The following is a 19,939-nucleotide window of genomic DNA, read 5'->3' as shown; positions in this document are numbered from 1 at the left end:
CTAGTAACCTAGGTTTACAGAATATGAATAAACTAAGGTAATTGGTGCAGAAATCCACTTCAGGGGCCCACTTGGTGTGTGCTGGGGCTGAGACTAAAGCTATCCACGAGTAGAGGCTTTTCTTGGAGTTAAACTCCAAGTTATGACGTGTTTTGGGCGTTCAACTCCGGATCATGACGTTTTTCTGGCGTTTAACTCCAGACAGCAGCATGAACTCGGCGTTCAATGCCAAGTTACGTCGTCTATCTTCGCGCAAAGTAAGGACTATTATATATTGCTGGAAAGCCCTGGATGTATACTTTTCAACGCCGTTGAGAGCGCCCCAATTGGACTCCTGTAGCTCCAGAAAATCCATTTCGAGTGCAGGGAAGTCAGGATCCAACAGCATCAGCAGTCCTTTTTCAGCCTAAGTCAGATTTTTGCTCAGCTCCTTCAATTTCAGCCAGAAAATACCTGAAATCACAGAAAAATACACACACTCATAGTAAAGTCCAGAAATATGATTTTTGCCTAAAAACTAATAATATTTAACTAAAAACTAATTAAAACATGCTAAAATCTACATGAAATTACCCCCAAAAAGCGTATAAAATATCCGCTCATCACAACACCAAACTTAAACTGTTGCTTGTCCTCAAGCAACTAGATAAATAAAATAGGTTTTAACAGAAATTAAGAAGTAATAATATTTTAGAGTTTTAAATGAAGCTCAGATTCTTTTAGATGAGCGGGGCTTGTAGCTTTTTGTTTCTGAACAGTTTTGGCATCTCCCTTTATCCTTTGAATTTCAGAATGATTGACATCCATAGGAACTCAGAATTCAGATAGTATTATTGACTCTCCTAGTGTAGTATGTTGATTCTTGAACACAGTCAGTTTATGAGTCTTGGCCGTGGCCCTAAGCACTTTGTTTTCCAGTATTACCACCGGATACATAAATGCCACAGACACTTGACTGGGTGAACCTTTTCAGATTGTGACTCAGCTTTGCTAGAGTCCCCAGTTAGAGGTGTCCAGAGCTCTTAAGCACACTCTTTTTGCCTTGGATCACGACTTTAAACACTCAGTCTCAAGCTTTTTACTTGGACCTTCATGACACAAGCACATGGTTAGGGACTGCTTGATTTAGCCGCTTAGGCCTGGATTTTATTTCCTTGGGCCCTCCTATCCATTGATGCTCAAAGCCTTGGATCCTTTTTACCCTTGCCTTTTGGTTTTAAGGGCTATTGGCTTTTTCTACTGCTCCTTCTTTTTCTATATACTCTTTTTTTTTTTCGAATGCTTCTTCTTTTTCACTGCTTTTTCTTGCTTCAAGAATCAATTTCATGATTTTTCAGATCATCAATAATATTTTTCGTGTTCCTCATTCTTTCAGGAGCCAATATTCATCAAATTCAAAGTACAAGTTATGCACTGTTCAAGCATTCATTCAGAGAACAAAAAGTATTGCCACCACTCATAATTAATTATAATTTTTATTATTAAGAACTCGAAAAATATAGATTACTTCTTTATTCAAAAAAAATTCTACTACTTTATTTATGCCTGATGATGATGAGAAAAATAAATTATAGCTTAATTGGAAATAAAATCAAAATAGACATACTAATTACTACTACTAAATATCTCCTAAAGTAAATTTCTATAATACTACTATCACTAAGTTAAAGCAGAAAAATTGGAACTCAGCAACCTGTTATTTTGAGGAGTAGATGTCCCTCTAATCTGTGGGGTGCTTTTCAAGGATTAATTTTTGGCGCTTTAGCTCCCTTAGATCACGCCCTTGCTCTTCCTGTTCCTTAAGCAGTTTGCAAAGCATGCTACTTTGATTGTTCTGTTCTTCCTTTATTTGGTCCATAGCTTCTTGCAATCTGGAAATAGAAGCCTCAAGATGTTCCCAGTATTCGAATTGAGGTAGTTCTGGGAGGGCTTCCTGTGCTCTCCTCTTGGCAGAATCATCTTGTTGCTGTTGTCTGACCATTGATATTCCAGTGATTGGCCTCTCAACTGGAATATACTCTGTTATTCCCATCTTCACTCCGGCATCTTTGCAGAGCATAGAAATTAAGCTTGGATAGGCCAATTTAGCGTCCTTGGAATTCCTGTTTGCTATTTTATATAGCTCACATGAGATCAATTGATGGACTTCTACCTCTTTTCCCAACATGATGCAGTGAATCATGACAGCTCTTTTGATGGTTACTTCAGAACGGTTGCTGGTGGGCAATATGGAACGCCCAATGAAATCCAGCCAGCCTCTGGCTACTGGTTTTAGATCTTCTCTTTTGAGTTGAATTGGGGTGCCAGTGGTGCTGGTAGTCCACCTGGCTTCAGGGATGCATATGTCCTCTAGAATCTTGTCTAGACCTTTGTTTACCCTCATCATTCTCCTGTTAAAGGAGTCTGGGTCATCTTTTAGTTGAGGAATCTTAAATATTTCCCTGATCTTGTCAGGATGAGTATGAACAATCTTTCCTCTGACTAAGGTCCGATGGTCATAGAGAGCAGCTCCAATTATTCTCTGCCTGTCTGTCTGCCATAAATTAGCATAGAACTCCTGAACCATGTTTCTTCCCACTTTCGTTTCAGGATTGGTCAGAATTTCCCAATTCCTGATTCGAATTTGCTCTTGAATCTCTTGATATTCATCTTCTTTCAGATCAAATTTGACTTCCGGGATCACTGATCTGTGACTCATTATTTTGTAGTAATGATCTGAATGTTCTTTAGTTAAGAACTTCCCTTGATTCCAAAGGGGCTTTGGAGCACTCTCTTTCTTGCCCCTTGGGGTGGGTTGCTTTCCTTTAGGGGCCATGAATTTAATGAGTATGTTTTTGTGATCACGGATAACCACACCAAACTTAGAGCTTTGCTTGTCCTCAAGCAAAAGAGAAGAAAGAAGAGGGGTAGGAAGAGAGCAAGGGTGGCAAGGTGATGAAGAGTGGGGCGCCGAACTCAATATATGGGGAGGGGGTGGGAAATTTCGAAAATAAGAAGAGGATAAGATAGAAGATATGATTTATAAAAGATAGATATGATAAGAAAAAGATATAGTTTAAAAAGAGAAAGATATGAATAATATTTAAAAAGATAGATTTGAATTTTTAATTTTGAAAAAGATTTTTAAAGAGATAATTGAGTTTTGAAAACAAATTTTAAAAGAGTTTGATTGGATTGAAAAATAATTTGTCTTTTATGGATTAAGATACATTTGATATTTTTGAAAAAGGGATTTTAGAAATTAGGATTTTTAGAACACTAATTTGATTTGAGGGATGATAATTTGAAATATGTTTATGCAAGAAATCATGAATTGAAACATAAAAAATTAGAAAATTTGTAAGGAAAAACGAATTTTACCTCCTCCCCACCATCCTGGCGTTAAACGCCCAACTGCTGCATGGTTTGGGCGTTTAACGCCCAAATGTTGCTTCTCCTGGGCGTTCAACGCCCAGCTGATGCATCTTTCTGGCGTTGAACGCCAGGAAGTCCTTTGTTACTGGGCGTTTTTCTAAACGCCCAGGATGCTGTCAATCTGGCGTTAAACGCCCAGAAGGTGCTTCTTTCTGGCGTTTAACGCCCAGAAGATGCTCCTTTCTGGCGTTTAATGCCCAGAAAGCTACCCTTACTGGCGTTGAACGCCCAGTGGGTGCTTCTTTTGGGCGTTCAACGCCCAAAATGTTTCTTACTGGCTTTTTCACGTCAGTGAGCTTCCAATTTCCCTTATAACTCTGTGAATCCAACCAATTGCTATTTTACCTTGAAGATACCTTGACATATACCTGAAAAAATTCAATTAATTAATCAATACGAATAAAATTAAATTTTGTGATTGGGTGGGTTGCCTCCCAGCAAGCGCTTCTTTAATGTCATTAGCTGGACTATTACTGAGTTTTAATCAAGTCTCATCTTTGAGCATTCTTGCTCACAATTTCCTTCAAGATAATGTTTGACTCTTTGTCCATTAACAATGAACTTTTTGTTAGAGTCATTATTCTGAAGCTCTATGTATCCATATGGTGATACGTTTGTAATGACATATGGACCTCTCCACCGGGATTTTAATTTCCCGGGGAATAATTTGAGCCTAGAATTAAATAGCAAAACTTTCTGCCCCGGCTCAAAGACTCTGGATGACAATTTCTTATCATGCCATCTTTTCGCTTTCTCTTTGTAAATCTTTGCATTTTCGAAAGCGTTGAGTCTAAATTCCTCTAGCTCGTTTAACTGGAGCAATCGTTTTTCTCCGGCTAACTTGGCATCAAGGTTTAGGAATCTGGTTGCCCAATAGGCCTTGTGTTCCAGTTCCACTGGCAAGTGACATGCCTTTCCATACACAAGCTGGTATGGAGAGGTCCCTATAGGGGTCTTGAATGCTGTTCTGTATGCCCACAGAGCATCATCCAAGCTTCTTGCCCAATCCCTTCTACGGTTAATTACAGTCCGTTCCAGGATTCTTTTGAGTTCTCTATTTGAGACTTCAGCTTGCCCATTAGTTTGTGGATGATATGGAGTAGCTACCCTGTGGCTAACTCCATAACGAACCAGAGCAGCATAAAGCTGTTTATTGCAGAAATGAGTGCCCCCATCGCTAATTAACACTCTAGGGATACCAAATCTGCTGAAGATGTATTTCTGGAGGAATTTTAACACTGTTTTAGTGTCATTGGTGGGTGTTGCAATAGCCTCTACCCATTTGGATACATAATCCACTGCCACCAGAATATAAGTGTTTGAGTATGATGGTGGGAAGGGTCCCATGAAGTCAATGCCCCATACATCAAACAACTCAATCTCCAAGATCCCTTGCTGAGGCATGGCGTAACTGTGAGGTAGATTGCCAAATCTTTGGCAACTGTCACAATTAAGTACATACACTCGGGAGTCTTTATAGAGAGTAGGCCAGTAGAAGCCACTTTGGAGGACTCTTGTGGCTGTTCGCTCACTTCCAAAATATCCAACATACTGTGATCCATGGCAGTGCCATAGGATCTTCTGTGCTTCTTCCTTAGGCACACATCTACGGATTACTCCGTCCGCGCATCTCTTAAAGAGATATGGCTCATCCCAAAGATAATACTTTGCATCCGTGATCAGCTTCTTTATTTGCTGTCTACTGTACTCTTTGGGTATAAATCTCACTGCCTTGTAGTTTGCAATGTCTGCAAACCATGGCACTTCCTGGATGGCAAAGAGTTGCTCATCCGGAAAGGTTTCAGAGATCTCAATGAGAGGGAGGGATGCCCCTTCTACTGGTTCTATTCGGGACAGGTGGTCTGCTACCTGATTCTCTGTCCCTTTTCTGTCTCTTATTTCTATATCAAACTCTTGCAGAAGCAATACCCATCTTATAAGTCTGGGTTTTGAATCCTGCTTTGTGAGTAGATATTTAAGAGCAGCATGATCAGTGTACACAATCACTTTTGATCCTACTAAATAGGATCTGAATTTGTCAATGGCGTAAACCACTGCAAGTAGCTCTTTTTCTGTGGTTGTGTAATTCTTCTGAGCGTCATTTAAAACACGGCTGGCATAGTAAATGACGTGTAGAAGCTTGTCATGCCTTTGTCCCAACACTGCACCAATGGCATGGTCACTGGCATCACACATTAATTCAAATGGCAATGCCCAGTTTGGTGCAGAGATGATTGGTGCTGAGACCAATTTAGCTTTCAGGGTTTCAAATGCCTGCAGACACTCTTTATCAAAGATAAATGGCGTGTCAGCAGCTAGCAGGTTGCTTAGAGGTTTGGCGATTTTTGAAAAATCCTTTATGAACCTCCTATAGAATCCTGCATGCCCCAGAAAGCTTCTGATTGCCTTAACATTGGTGGGTGGTGGTAATTTTTCAATTACTTCAACTTTAGCTTGATCCACCTCTATTCCCTTGTTCGAGATTTTGTGCCCAAGGACAATTCCTTCAGTCACCATAAAGTGACACTTTTCCCAGTTTAAAACCAGGTTAGTCTCTTGGCATCTCTTTAGAATAAGTGCTAAATGGTTAAGGTAGGAGCTGAATGAGTCTCCAAACACTGAAGAGTCATCCATGAAGACTTCCAGAAATTTTTCCACTATATCAGAGAAAATTGAGAGCATGCACCTCTGAAAGGTTGCAGGTGCATTGCAAAGGCCAAATGGCATCCTTCTGTATGCAAATACTCCAGATGGGCATGTGAATGCCGTTTTCTCCTGATCCTGAGGATCTACTGCAATTTGATTATAACCTGAATATCCATCCAGAAAGCAGTAGTACTCATGACCTGCTAGTCTTTCTAGCATCTGGTCTATGAATGGTAAAGGAAAATGATCCTTTCTGGTCGCTGTATTGAGCCTTCTGTAATCAATACACATACGCCACCCAGTAACTGTTCTTGTAGGAACCAGTTCATTTTTTTCATTATGAACCACGGTCATGCCACCTTTCTTAGGGACGACTTGGACAGGGCTCACCCAGGGGCTGTCAGAAATAGGATAAATAATCCCAGCCTCTAGTAGACCTCTTTATGCACTACTTCCTTCATAGCTGGGTTCAGCCGCCTTTGTGGTTGAACCACTGGCTTGGCGTCACCTTCCAGCAAGATCTTGTGCATGCATCTAGCTGGGCTAATGCCCTTAAGATCACTGATGGACCACCCAAGAGCTGTCTTGTGTGTCCTTAGCACTTGAATTAGTGCTTCCTCTTCCTGTGGCTCTAAGGTAGAGCTTATGATTACAGGAAAGGTATCACCTTCTCCCAAGAATGCATATTTTAGGGAAGGTGGTAATGGTTTGAGCTCGGGTTTAGGAGGTTTCTCCTCTTCCTGAGGGATTTTCAGAGGTTCTACTATTTTCTCTGACTCCTCCAGATCAGGCTGAACGTCTTTAAAGATGTCCTCTAGCTCTGATTCGAGACTCTCAGCCATATTGACCTCTCTTACCAGAGAGTCAATAATATCAACACTCATGCAGTCATTTGGGGTGTCTGGATGTTGCATGGCTTTGACAACATTCAACTTGAACTCCTCCTCATTGACTCTCAAGGTTACTTCCCCTTTTTGGACGTCAATGAGGGTTCGGCCAGTTGCTAGGAAAGGTCTTCCTAGAATGAGAGTTGCACTCTTGTGCTCCTCCATTTCCAGCACCACAAAGTCAGTAGGAAAGGCAAATGGCCCAACCTTGACAATCATGTCCTCAATCACGCCTGATGGGTATTTAATGGAGCCATCAGCAAGTTGAAGATATATCCTGGTTGGTTTGATTTCTTCAGTTAAACCAAGCTTTTTGATAGTAGATGCAGGTATTAGGTTGATACTTGCCCCAAGATCACATAAAGCTTGCTTGGTGCAACTGCCCTCTAATGTGCATGGTATCATAAAGCTCCCAGGATCTTTAAGCTTCTCAGGTAAGCTTTTCAGAATGACTGCACTGCATTCTTCAGTGAGGTAAACTTTTTCAGTTTCCCTCCAATCCTTCTTATGACTTAAGATCTCTTTCATGAACTTAGCATAAGAGGGTATTTGCTCAAGTGCTTCTGCAAACGGAATCTTTATTTCAAGAGTCCTGAGATAGTCTGCAAAGTGGGCAAATTGCTTATCCTGTTCCGCTTGGCGGAGTTTTTGAGGATAAGGCATTTTGGCTTTGTATTCCTCAACTTTAGTTGCTGAAGGTTTATTACCTACAGAAGTGGGTTGGGATGCCTTTTTAGAAGGGTTGTTATCAGCACTTGTATGTGACTGATTCCCCACTGGCATTTGAATGCCAGTGGTGGGTGATGAGCGGATAATTTGTACACTTTTTGGCATTGTTTTTAGTATGTTTTTGGTATGATCTAGTTAGTTTTTAGTATATTTTTATTAGTTTTTAGTTAAAATTCACTTTTCTGGACTTTACTATGAGTTTGTGTGTTTTTCTGTGATTTCAGGTATTTTCTGGCTGAAATTGAGGGACCTGAGCAAAAATCTGATTCAGAGACCAAAAAGGACTGCAGATGCTGTTGGATTCTGACCTCCCTGCACTCGAAGTGGATTTTCTGGAGCTACAGAAGCCCAATTGGCGCGCTCTCAACGGCGTTGGAAAGTAGACATCCTGGGCTTTCCAGAAATATATAATAGTTCATACTTTGCCCAAGATTTGATGGCCCAAATCGGCGCTCAAAGTCACCTACAGAAATTCCAGCGTTAAACGCCGGAACTGGCATAAAATTTGGAGTTAAACGCCCAAACTGGCATGAAAGCTGGCGTTTAACTCCAGAAAAGGTCTCTACACGAAATTCCTTCATTGCTCAGCCCAAGCACACACCAAGTGAGCCCGGAAGTGGATTTTTATGTCATTTACTCATTTCTGTACACCTTAGGCTACTAGTTATCTATAAGTAGGACCTTTTACTATTGTATGAGGAGACTTTGGTAGCTATCTTCGTTTTATGCTATCTTAGATCATTTGGGAGGCTGGCCATTCGGCCATGCCTAGACCTTGTTCTTATGTATTTTCAACGGTGGAGTTTCTACACACCATAGATTAAGGTGTGGAGCTCTGCTGTACCTCGAGTATTAATGCAATTACTATTGTTCTTCTATTCAATTCCGCTTGTTCTTTGTCCAAGATATCACTTGTTCTTCAACATGATGAAGGTGATGATTGACGCCCATCACCATTCTCACTCATGAACAAAGTGACTGACAACCACTCTTGTTCTACACGCATCTGAGGCTTAGTGAATATCTCTTGGATTTCTGATACACGATGCATGGTTGATCGCCTGACAACCGAGTGCTCGCCTGACAAACGAGCCAGCCATTCCGTGAGATCAGAGTCTTCGTGGTATAGGCGAGAACTGATGGCAGCATTCAAGAGAATCCGGAAGGTCTAACCTTGTCTGTGGTGTTCTGAGTAGGATTCAATGACTGAATGACTGTGACGTGCTTCAAACTTGTAACCTGCTGGGTGTAGTGACAACGCAAAAGAATCAATGGGTTCTATTCCAGTAGGAGCGGGAACCAACCGGTGATTGGCCGTACTGTGACAGAGTGCGTGAGCATTAGCTTTCACTGCGAGGATGGGAGGTAGCCATTGACAACGGTGAAACCCTACACGAGCTTGCCATGGAAAGGAGTAAGAAGGATTGGATGAAGGCAGTAGGAAAGCAGAGAGACGGAAGGGAAGGCATCTTCATGCGCTTATCTGAAGTTCCTACCAATGAATTACATAAGTATCTCTATCTTTATCTTTTATGTTATTTTCGTTCATCACCATCATACATTTGAGTCTGCCTGACTAAGATTTACAAGATGACCATAGCTTGCTTCAATACTAACAATCTCCGTGGGATCGACCCTTACTCACGTAAGGTATTACTTGGACGACCCAGTGCACTTGCTGGTTAGTTGTGTGAAGTTGTAGTGATCACAATTTCGCGCTACCAAGTTTTTGGCGCCGTTGCCGGGGATTGTTCTAGTTTGGACAACTGACGGTTCATCTTGTTGCTTAGATTAGGTATTTATTTTTTTTTTCGAAATTCTTGAAGATGAATTCTAGAGTTTCATGATGATTTGTTGAAATCTGGCTGGCTGAGAAGCCATGTCTAATCTGATTGGACCGAGGTTTCAACTCATCACCACAAAAGCTTGTTGATTTTCATCAATTTTGCTTTTGGAGCAGTGATCTGCTAAGGCTTGGCTGACCTTTGGTCATGTCTAGTGTTTTGGACCGAAGCTTTCTTTGAAAGCTTGGCTGGCTGTGAAGCCATGTCTAATTCCTGGACCGGAGTCTTAGACTAACATTGCACTGATTCCTGGAATTCTCATTAAGAATTTTGATACCTTTTTCCACCTAATTTTCGAAAAACACAAAAAAATCACAAAATCATAAAAACCAAAAAAATAATTGATGTTTCTTGCTTAAAGTCTAGTGTCTCATCTTAAGTTTGGTGTCAATTGCATGCATTCATTCATGTGTCTTAAGGATCTTCAAGTAATTCTTGATGATTTCTTACTCTGATCTTTGAATTCTTTTGGCTTGAGTGTTTATGTGTCTCATATAGTGTCAGTAGTATACAAACTGCTAAGTTTGGTGTCTTGCATGCATTGTTATTGATTCTTGTTGCATTTTGATTATTAAAAATCCAAAAACATTTTGAAGCAAGCTATATTTATTTTATTAATCTTAGTCAGGAGGCCAATAGGATTATAAGTGAAATTACTAGATTTGATTAGAAAAATAAAAGAGAATAACAGCGTTACTTGTTGTGCAGTAATGAGAAATATGTTGGAGTTTTGGAGATGCTTTGTCCTTCGAACTTCAACTCTTCCTTAAAATCCTTCAACACACGAAAAGTCCCTTCCATGGCAAGCTCTATGTAGGGTGTCACCGTTGTCAATGGCTACCTCCCATCCTCTCAGTGAAAACGTTCCTATGCTCTGTCACAGCACGGCTAATCATCTGTCGGTTCTCAATCGGGTTGGAATAGAATCCATTGATTCTTTTGCGTCTGTCACCAACGCCCAGCCTTCAGGAGTTTGAAGCTCGTCACAGTCATTCAATCCCAGAATCCTACTCGGAATGCCACAGACAAGGTTTAGACCTTCCGGATTCTCATGAATGCCGCCATCAATCCGGCTTATACCACGAAGATTCTGCGAATGAATCCAAGAGATACTCATTCAATCTGATGTAGAACGGAGGTGATTGTCAGGCACACGTTCATGGTTGGGGAAGGTGATGAGTGTCACGGATCATCACCTTCTCCATAATTAAGCGCGAATGAACATCTTAGATAAGAACAAGCGTGTTTGAATGGAAAATAACGGAATTGTATTAATTCATCGAGATGCTGCAGAGCTCCTCACCCCCAACAATGGAGTTTAGAGACTCATGCCGTCAAAAAGTATGTAATTCAGATCTGAAAATGTCATGAGGTACAAGATAAGTCTCTAAAAGTTGTTTAAATAGTAAACTAGTAACCTAGGTTTACAGAATATGAATAAACTAAGGTAATTGGTGCAGAAATCCACTTCAGGGGCCCACTTGGTGTGTGCTGGGGCTGAGACTAAAGCTATCCACGAGTAGAGGCTTTTCTTGGAGTTAAACTCCAAGTTATGACGTGTTTTGGGCGTTCAACTCCGGATCATGACGTTTTTCTGGCGTTTAACTCCAGACAGCAGCATGAACTCGGCGTTCAAGACGCAAAGTAAGAACTATTATATATTGCTGGAAAGCCCTGGATGTCTACTTTCCAACGCCGTTGAGAGCGCCCCAATTGGACTCCTGTAGCTCCAGAAAATCCATTTCGAGTGCAGGGAGGTCAGGATCCAACAGCATCAGCAGTCCTTTTTCAGCCTAAGTCAGATTTTTGCTCAGCTCCTTCAATTTCAGCCAGAAAATACCTGAAATCACAGAAAAATACACACACTCATAGTAAAGTCCAGAAATATGATTTTTGCCTAAAAACTAATAATATTTAACTAAAAACTAATTAAAACATGCTAAAATCTACATGAAATTACCCCCAAAAAGCGTATAAAATATCCGCTCATCAGATGCCTATTGATTCTACACATATTACTGTACCTCTTCTTTGTAATGCTATTTCAGATTTTAACTCTCTATGACATAGGAGATTAGGTCACTTTGCATCTAAAGTTGTGTATGCAGTGATGAATCAATGTATTTTTTTTTAGAAAATGTATTAAATAAATCTCTTTGTCAATTCTGTTGTGAGGCTAAAATACATAATTTACCTTTCAAACATGATGACTATAACTTTGATATACTTAGACATTTGAGACCCTACACGTATTACATCTTACCGTGACTTTGGTTATTACATTTCATTCATTGTTGCATGTACAATTTGAAGCTACAATTGAAACTCATACAGGTTTAAAAAAAGCTCTCCAAACATATCATGAGATAAATATTTGTCATCTAAATTCATTGGATTCTTGGTTATCATTAATGGCATTATTCACCATTTTTCTTGCAACTATACCATCAACAAAATGGAAAGGCTGAAAGAAAGCATAGACATGTAGCTGAAATGGGTTTAGCCATGTTGGCCAGTGTCTCACTTCCTCTCCTTTACTGGGATAAAGCATTCCTCTCAACCACTTATTTGATAAACAAATTTCCCTCTCCTAATACTCACAATTTATCACCCTATGAATTTTTTAATAATCATAAACCAGATTATTCTTTCTTGAAAATCTTTAAGTGTACATGTTATCCTTGTTTAACATTCACTACAAGAAAAATACTGAGTATTATTGAATTCATCGTTAAAAAAATGAATAAAATCTGATGGTAATTTAATTATCGTCAGAAATAACCAGATGGCATAAACCTCATCGGTAAATGTTTACTGTCGAAATTTTTTCATCTGACGTTACTTACCATTAGATTTTACGATGGATTATCAACTCAGAAAATCAATTAGTTACTATCAGATTCTTCTGACGGTATTGTTGGTGCCAAAGAATGTTTTTTCACACACTATTATTGTCGGACTACTCCGACGGTAATGTCAATTTTTTTAAATTTAAAATAAATGGTTAATTTTAATTTTAAATTTATTTTTTTACAAAATTAGTGGTCCATTCGTAAATAAAGAAAAATATTTATTTAAAATAAATAATACGATGTTCAAATAAATTAAAATTTAAATACATCAAATAAATAGAATCAAACAATAAAACGAAAACTAATAACTATAGATCCAGGTAGTCGTCATTATCGTTGTTGTCATCGGTCCCGTGGCCCTGAATAGGCGGCGCAAAAGGTGGTGATGTCCGTACGCCACCAGCAGAACCGCTGCCACCAAAAGTAGTACCGCTGGCAAATATGGCAAATAACATAGTCTAGGGTTTCAGTATTCTCAGATCTTGAAGTGATGATTGCACATCTATGAGATGACATCCATTGGCTTCCAATGAAGCCTTGTAGGTGGTCCCATGGTATTCCTTTGGGTGTTCATCATCAACAAACTCTTTCCCTGGGCTAATGACTTTGTCCAAGGATGGTCCATGAAGGCTCACCACGGAGATCCTCTTAACCTTGTTGTTGTCAACAATCACTCGATGGATATGACTCTTGTACTTCCCATTCGTCAATATCTACAATTTATGGTTGAAAAGAAAAAAAAAAAGTTAAATATAAGGTAGAAAACCATTGTTGAAATAACTAGAGAGTGAAATTTGAATGATGTTTTATATATAATAAAATTTAAATAATATTATATGATTGGTAAATATTATTATTTTTTGTTAGTATTTAACGAACAATAATTTATATTCATATTTATAAAAATTTTATACACATAAATTAGTAAAATTTATTTGTTAATAATTTAGTATTTATGTTGATTAAATAATAATAAAAGATACTAAAAATTTTTAAAATTTTTCACAACGTGTATATTATAAGAGTTTATTCAATACAATATTTATTGTATATCTCATCACTTCTGCTTAATTATTGACGTTGTTAACTGTGAAGAAAATACTGAGTCACATTTAAAATTTTTGAAAAATATAAAGAAGTTCAAGAAAACTAACGTTGATAATTAACCAAAATTTCATAAAATTTGAAATCAATTTGATATTTTATAATGGCACCACTTTATACTGATGACATATATTATGTATTTAAAATTGGATAATATATCTATTTTAAAATTTTTTAAAATTTGATGAACATAATTATCAAGATCTTATAATATGCATGATTCAACAATTCAATCGATGAAATTATCAATATATAAATTAGTAAATGTCCAAATTGATCTTTAAATTAAAAAATTTTAGGTTGGACATTTTGGTTTTTAATAAATTTTTATTTTTAAAAAAATTTTAAACATTATTTTCATCGAACAATAAATTGATTCCTTAGTCGTTTTTTAATCGAAATTTTAATATGGGTGTTGAGCAAATAAATTCTAAACAAATTTTATTATATATAAAATAATTAGATTCTAAAACATATTACTCTAAGACAAATTACTCCTCAATCAAAACCACGAAGAGATCAATAATATGATTAATAGAATTAATTTTTTATTTCTTTTAAAAAAATAAAAATTTGTTACGAACCAAAATATCCAATCTAGAATTTTTTAAAAACTAATTTGGATCTGTATAAAAGGTTATTTGACAGTGTAAATTTATACACTCGATAGATCGATCTCACTCATATAATCTAGATAGAAATTAAATGGAATTGATTAAAAGCGTACCTCAAGATGATCACCAAGCTGAATGAGGATACCATGATGTGGAATATAAGAGTTAATCCATTTTCCTTTATGTGACAGGATTTGGAGACCACCATTTACATCTTGGATGAGTGTGATCATAAATCCAGGGTCAGTGTGTTCAGGAAGACCAACAGGCCCCTTTGATGTTGAATTTGGTGGATAAAGATTCATGGCCATCACATCAAACCCTGACTTCAAGTTGAATGCCTTTTCTATGTAGTGTTCTTCAAACCCTAAGGTTTTAGAAATAGCCTTTGCTAATCCATCCACTAATTTTCTCATTTCTTTGGAGTATTCTTCTATAATTTTGCTGATAAACAAAATAGAAAAATTAAATTAAATATACATGAAGTATAATATTACTTATCAAAAAATGAAAGAGTAGATTAATTTTATTGTTAATACTTTTACCTTGTGATTTATTTAGTCCTATACAAATAACATGATGATATCCATATACGAATAGGGGTAAACGCGGATCAAATTAGATCGGATATGGTCAAAATTTCGATCCAATCTGTACTAAAATCATCGGATTGGATTGGATCCAATATCCGCAGTTTTTAAATTTGGATCTGATTCGATCTGATCCGCACATTTACTTTTTTAAAATATGAAATTACTTTTTTTTATTTACAGTTTATAAAATATAAAATACTAAAAATTACTAACCCACAACAATTTTATCAATTAGTAAAGAGAAGCGCAAGAGATGAATAATATGTTTTTGTACGATTATTTAGAACATTTGGTTAAAAAAGGAATAGAAGAGTTTTTCAAAATAGAGAAAAAGGGATTGACGATATTATCCATTTGTCCTTTATGAACTATAAGGAGTGATTAAGTGTAGATCATTTTTGTTGTTTATAACAATGTCTAAGATGATAAGGGGATATTTATTATTGTTCTTTGCGTTGGTTGTTTTTCTTTATTTATTTTAGGTTATTCTATTTGTTGTCTTTTTATGCTTCACAACGTGTTGAGCTTTTTTCTTTTAAAAAAAATTATTAAAAAATATCTCAATAAAATTATTTTTTTATTCTTTTAAATATATTTATTCTTAAAATAATATTAAATATTTTTTTAAAATAATAAATAAAATAATATAATATATATGATAATTATTAGTGTGCGGATCAGATCTGATCCGATAATATTGCAGATCGGATCTATATACGCAATTTTTGAATCATATATATTCGGATAAATGCTGCAGATATGCGGATTAGATCCGATTCATGAACATCTCTATATAAGAACATGATTATAGAAGGGTTAAAAGAATAGTTAAAATAGTGACTATAAAAATACTAAAATTACGGTTGTAAAACGTGATATTTGATCTATAATCATGTTTTTTAGTTTTTAAAGAAATGATCATGACTTTTTTTTAAAATTCCGTTACCATTGAGTTATAGCCAGAGGTATTAATCACAGGGAAAACTGTGATCGATTTTACTAAAAAAATTACTATAAATCAAAGGTTACAGTTTTTTATATCTATAGTCACAGTGTTTAAAAGGCTAATTAAAAAATATTGTAGTGTAAACAAATCAAAACTGTTTTAACAAAATGGAAACTATATTTATCGTAAGTAAATGTGTTTAACTTGATTCATGTACACACCTAAAACCTGATGCCTTGGCCGGAGCATGGAATTTGGGGTGCGCAAACAACTTGAGATATTCCCTGTTTTCACCGGAAGAGGAGTTTTGGTCCCATCGGATTGTATCTAATGGCCCCTTTTTTCTGTAGATATTTCTTTCATTTAAAGTTGTTGGATCAAAGTAATTAGATATTCCCTTCAAAATGCCGTCGAAAACCGCGTCTGGGATTGTATGATTTACTAGCTGCATGCATATGGTCATTTTTTATATAAAGGAAATTACATTAATTAGTACTCCCTCCCACATTAAGGAAAATGATTGAGATATTAAAATAGTAAAACATCTATAAAAGTAATTTACAATAATATAGTTGTTTGAAATAGAATAAAAGCACAATAAATAACGGCGATAGAAAAATATTGATGTTACTCAGACTCTTAAATGAACGATTAATAATTTGTTAAAAAATAAAAAATAAAAAATTTAAAAATAGGCAATTATTTGATAACAAAGAAAGTATTGTCCACCCACGTTAATTTCAACTCACCAATTAGTTGTGTAAAATTAATTCTACAGTTTATAAAATATGAAATTACTTTTTTTTTTTTAAGTTTAAACGAAAGAGTAAAGATATATTAGTAATTATATTTTTGGTATATTTTTTTACATAGATTTTTTTTTGAATTTACGTAAAATTGCGCAATTTTTTTTATTTTTTTATTTATTTTATACTATTTTTTGTACTAATAAGGATGAAAATCTAAATTTTTAGATTATAAAAATTTTAAATAAGTATATGAATGATTATATTTCTAATATATTATACTTTAAAATATAATTTTCTGTAGCGATTATGAAAAAGTTTAGAAAATCAACTACAATATAAACCAACTAAGTTAATTCTTTTTTATTTTTGATTTTGAAATTCAAAAACTTAGGATAGTGAAAAGTTTTTTTTTTTTGTTGTAATAGATCTATTTTTCAATTAATTGGTTAGAGTTGACTTCATCCCTAGTTGATTCTCTAGCAAAAGTCAACAATTATATATATATGAGAGTTTTTTTGTGGCCTTAGTTTTGGTGATTAAGGGTGGCATGAATTTGATTTACAAGTAAAATATTGACACATAACAAGAAAATCAAATCTAACACTAAAATGATTCTCTTTTTCTCTTATAATTTTTTATAACTATTTTTATCAAAATAATTTTTAAAAAATAACACCAAAATATTTTTTTAATTATATTTATAATTATTATTTTTTTAAAATATTTTTTTGTAATTATTTTTATTAAAATGATTTTTTATAATTATTTTTATTAAAATGATGTTTTATAATTATTTTTATTTTTTATTATTATTTTTAATAATTTCTAAAAATAAAATCAAAATTTTTTTAATTATTTTTACCAAAATTATTTTTTTATATTTTTATAATTTCAAAAAACTAACATTAAAATAAAATTTTCCCACTCTTATAATTTCTTATGATTATTTTTATCAAAATAATTTTTTATAATTATTTTTATAAAATAATTTCAAAAAACTAACACCAAAATAATTCTCTCCCTCATAATTTTTTATAATTATTTTTATCAAAATAAATTTTTATACTTTTCACTTGTCCAATCTTAATGAAAGTTGTGATTTCACAATTTTGTCTCCATGATTTGTCATTTTGAATATAAAATTAAAAATATTTAGACAAATTTATGAAATCACAACCCTCGTTAAAATTAGACAAGTAGAAAGCATAATAAATTATTTAGATTAAAATAATTATAAAAAATAATAAAAGAGAGGATCATGTTAGTGTTAGTTTTTTGAATTTATTTTATAAAAATAATTATAAAAAATTATTTTGATAAAAATCATAAGAAATGACAAGAGAGAATCATTTTAGTGTTAGTTTTTTGAAATTGCAAAAAAAATCATTATAAAAAAATCATTTTGATAAAAATAATAATTATAAAAAATTATTAAAAATAATAATGATAAAAAATAATTAAAAAATAAAAATAATAATAAAATAATAATTATAAATATAATTAAAAAATTATTTTGGTGTTATTTTTTTTTAAATTATTTTGATAAAAATAATTATAAAAAATTATAAGAAAAAGAGAGAATTATTTTAGTGTTAGATTTGATTTTCTTACTATGTCTCATTATTTAGCCTTACTCACCAAAACTAAAGTCAATATATATATATATATATATACCCGCACGCGCTAACGGTTATCAGAATAAATTTAGAAAAGATAAAAAGAGAATGCATGAGAAATGGTGTAATGCTTGTAGATACAAGAGAAGAGTTCAAGAGAAAGTATTTTACATAAAAGAAGCCAAATTCTTCGCAGGCATGGCGAAGGAATTCGAGGGCCATGAATCGTTGAGCAGGGTCATGAGAAAACAGGAGAGCGTAATCAACAGTGGGTATCTCATCATCAAAAGCTGAATAAGAGTTCCATATCTGGGTTTCAGTACAGGGTGCCATTTTTTAGCCCTAATGGAGATAAAAGAAAATGAGAGAAAGCAATAACTATGAACTAATTAGTTATATTTTGAGATGCATGAATGAGTGATTCTACTTCCAACTATTTATAAGCATGGTGGCTTTACTTCATTTTCTGGTCAACACGCCAAGTTGGCATTTTATATTCTTTTCTTCTCAAGGAATAAATTTATTTGGTGTGGCTTAATTCAAATTCAGGTTGTTAGGACCGTTTTGGGATTTTCATAATAAAAAATGTTATTTGTAGACTAAAATTAATTATTAAAATCAGTCACTAATATATCTGTATATAAATACATATGTAGTTTAATTTATTTTTAATAAATATTTATATTTTAGCATATATTTTACACTGATAGTTAATTTTCATGGCTAATTTTAATATATAAGTAATATAACTCTTTAATAAAATACGTGCATGTGATGTTATATATATGCATATGCATATGTACGCTGCATTTCGTCGAGTTAAAAATAGTTCGTACGAGAAGAGTAGTGCCTAACGAAAAACCATGAAATAAAAAAAAAAGGCTAATTTTATAGTGTTTTTGTTTGATATCTAATTTTTATTTAAATTATTTTTTATAATAATTTTAAAATATTTAAAATTTTTTAATTTTTATATTTTAAATTTAAAATTAATTATTTAACCTATTTTAATAAATAGACAACCTCTTTTAAATATCATAACAAATACCAATAAAAAAATAAGAAAAGACAAAACCAAGTTTGGTAGCCGAAACTACTCGAATGAAATTACCCGGAAAAAATGTCTATCAATTTGAAGTCTTTTTAGTATAAATGGTAAAATGAGTGTACCTTCCGTCGATACAATTAATTTTCACTAAAAATATCCGTTCGTACTATATAATAATAATAATAATAATAATAATAATAATAATAATAATAATAATAATAATAATAATAATAATAATAATAATAATAATAACTTGTTATAGATTTTTAACTTTCGAACCGTTGAATTAGGACATTCAACTAATATATTTTAATTAGATTGTTAACTTTCATAAAACTTAGAAGCAATTTGCTATTCATCACGCTATTTTATATTGACGTAAAATATAATTTTGAAAATGTAAGCTAATTAATGTCAATTATTGAATTATATTTGGTTGTTCGTGGGATTGGTGGAGTGTGAATTGTTGAAGGTGAGTAGCGAAACCTAAATGTGGGAGTTGAGAGGAGCCAAGAACTGTTGGTGGGTCGGCAGATAGAGTCATTTATAAGGACACTTCGATGTCAAAGTAACTGTCTGTACAAAGAGACAACTAATTAAGGTAAAAATGATGTACCTGGAAAAGGGTAGGACTCTTTCTTTTATTCTTGGTTTTTAGGTTGTCTGTTTAGGCCTATTTGTCTGGAAGCTTCCGCCAACTGTCCAAACCTCTGCTAGGGAATTGTGTTATGCGAGGGACACCTTGACTTAAGTAGATCGGGAATCCATCGGGCTGTGAGGCCGTCGGATGAACCTCTGACTCTTATTAGGCTGAGCCGGAACAGTACCCCCAGTATGACAAGTAATAAGAATTGCGGTTGGTGCATTAACCTGACTCGTGTCTTTGTGTGTAGTTGT

At 34.5% G+C, this 19,939-nt stretch overlaps 1 protein-coding gene across 1 annotated transcript; it reads right to left on the bottom strand.

Annotated features, from left to right (window-relative positions):
* Positions 1 to 12,577: 12,577 nt before the first annotated feature.
* LOC130982672 (2-oxoglutarate-dependent dioxygenase 19-like) lies at positions 12,578 to 18,395 on the bottom strand. Its single transcript, XM_057906721.1, has 4 exons — positions 18,166 to 18,395; positions 15,851 to 16,074; positions 14,204 to 14,534; positions 12,578 to 13,085 (listed from the first exon to the last, which is right to left on the bottom strand). Exons 1-4 carry the CDS (start codon positions 18,325 to 18,327, stop codon positions 12,831 to 12,833), a joined length of 972 nt encoding a protein of 323 aa, XP_057762704.1. The 5' UTR covers positions 18,328 to 18,395; the 3' UTR covers positions 12,578 to 12,830.
* Between the last annotated feature and the right edge of the window lie 1,544 nt (positions 18,396 to 19,939).

The sequence above is a fragment of the Arachis stenosperma genome, chromosome 5 (assembly GCF_014773155.1).
Source record: "Arachis stenosperma cultivar V10309 chromosome 5, arast.V10309.gnm1.PFL2, whole genome shotgun sequence".
NCBI lineage: Eukaryota > Viridiplantae > Streptophyta > Magnoliopsida > Fabales > Fabaceae > Arachis > Arachis stenosperma.
Note: the sequence above shows the minus strand (reverse complement) of the source record. Positions and strands in the feature narration are given on the sequence as shown.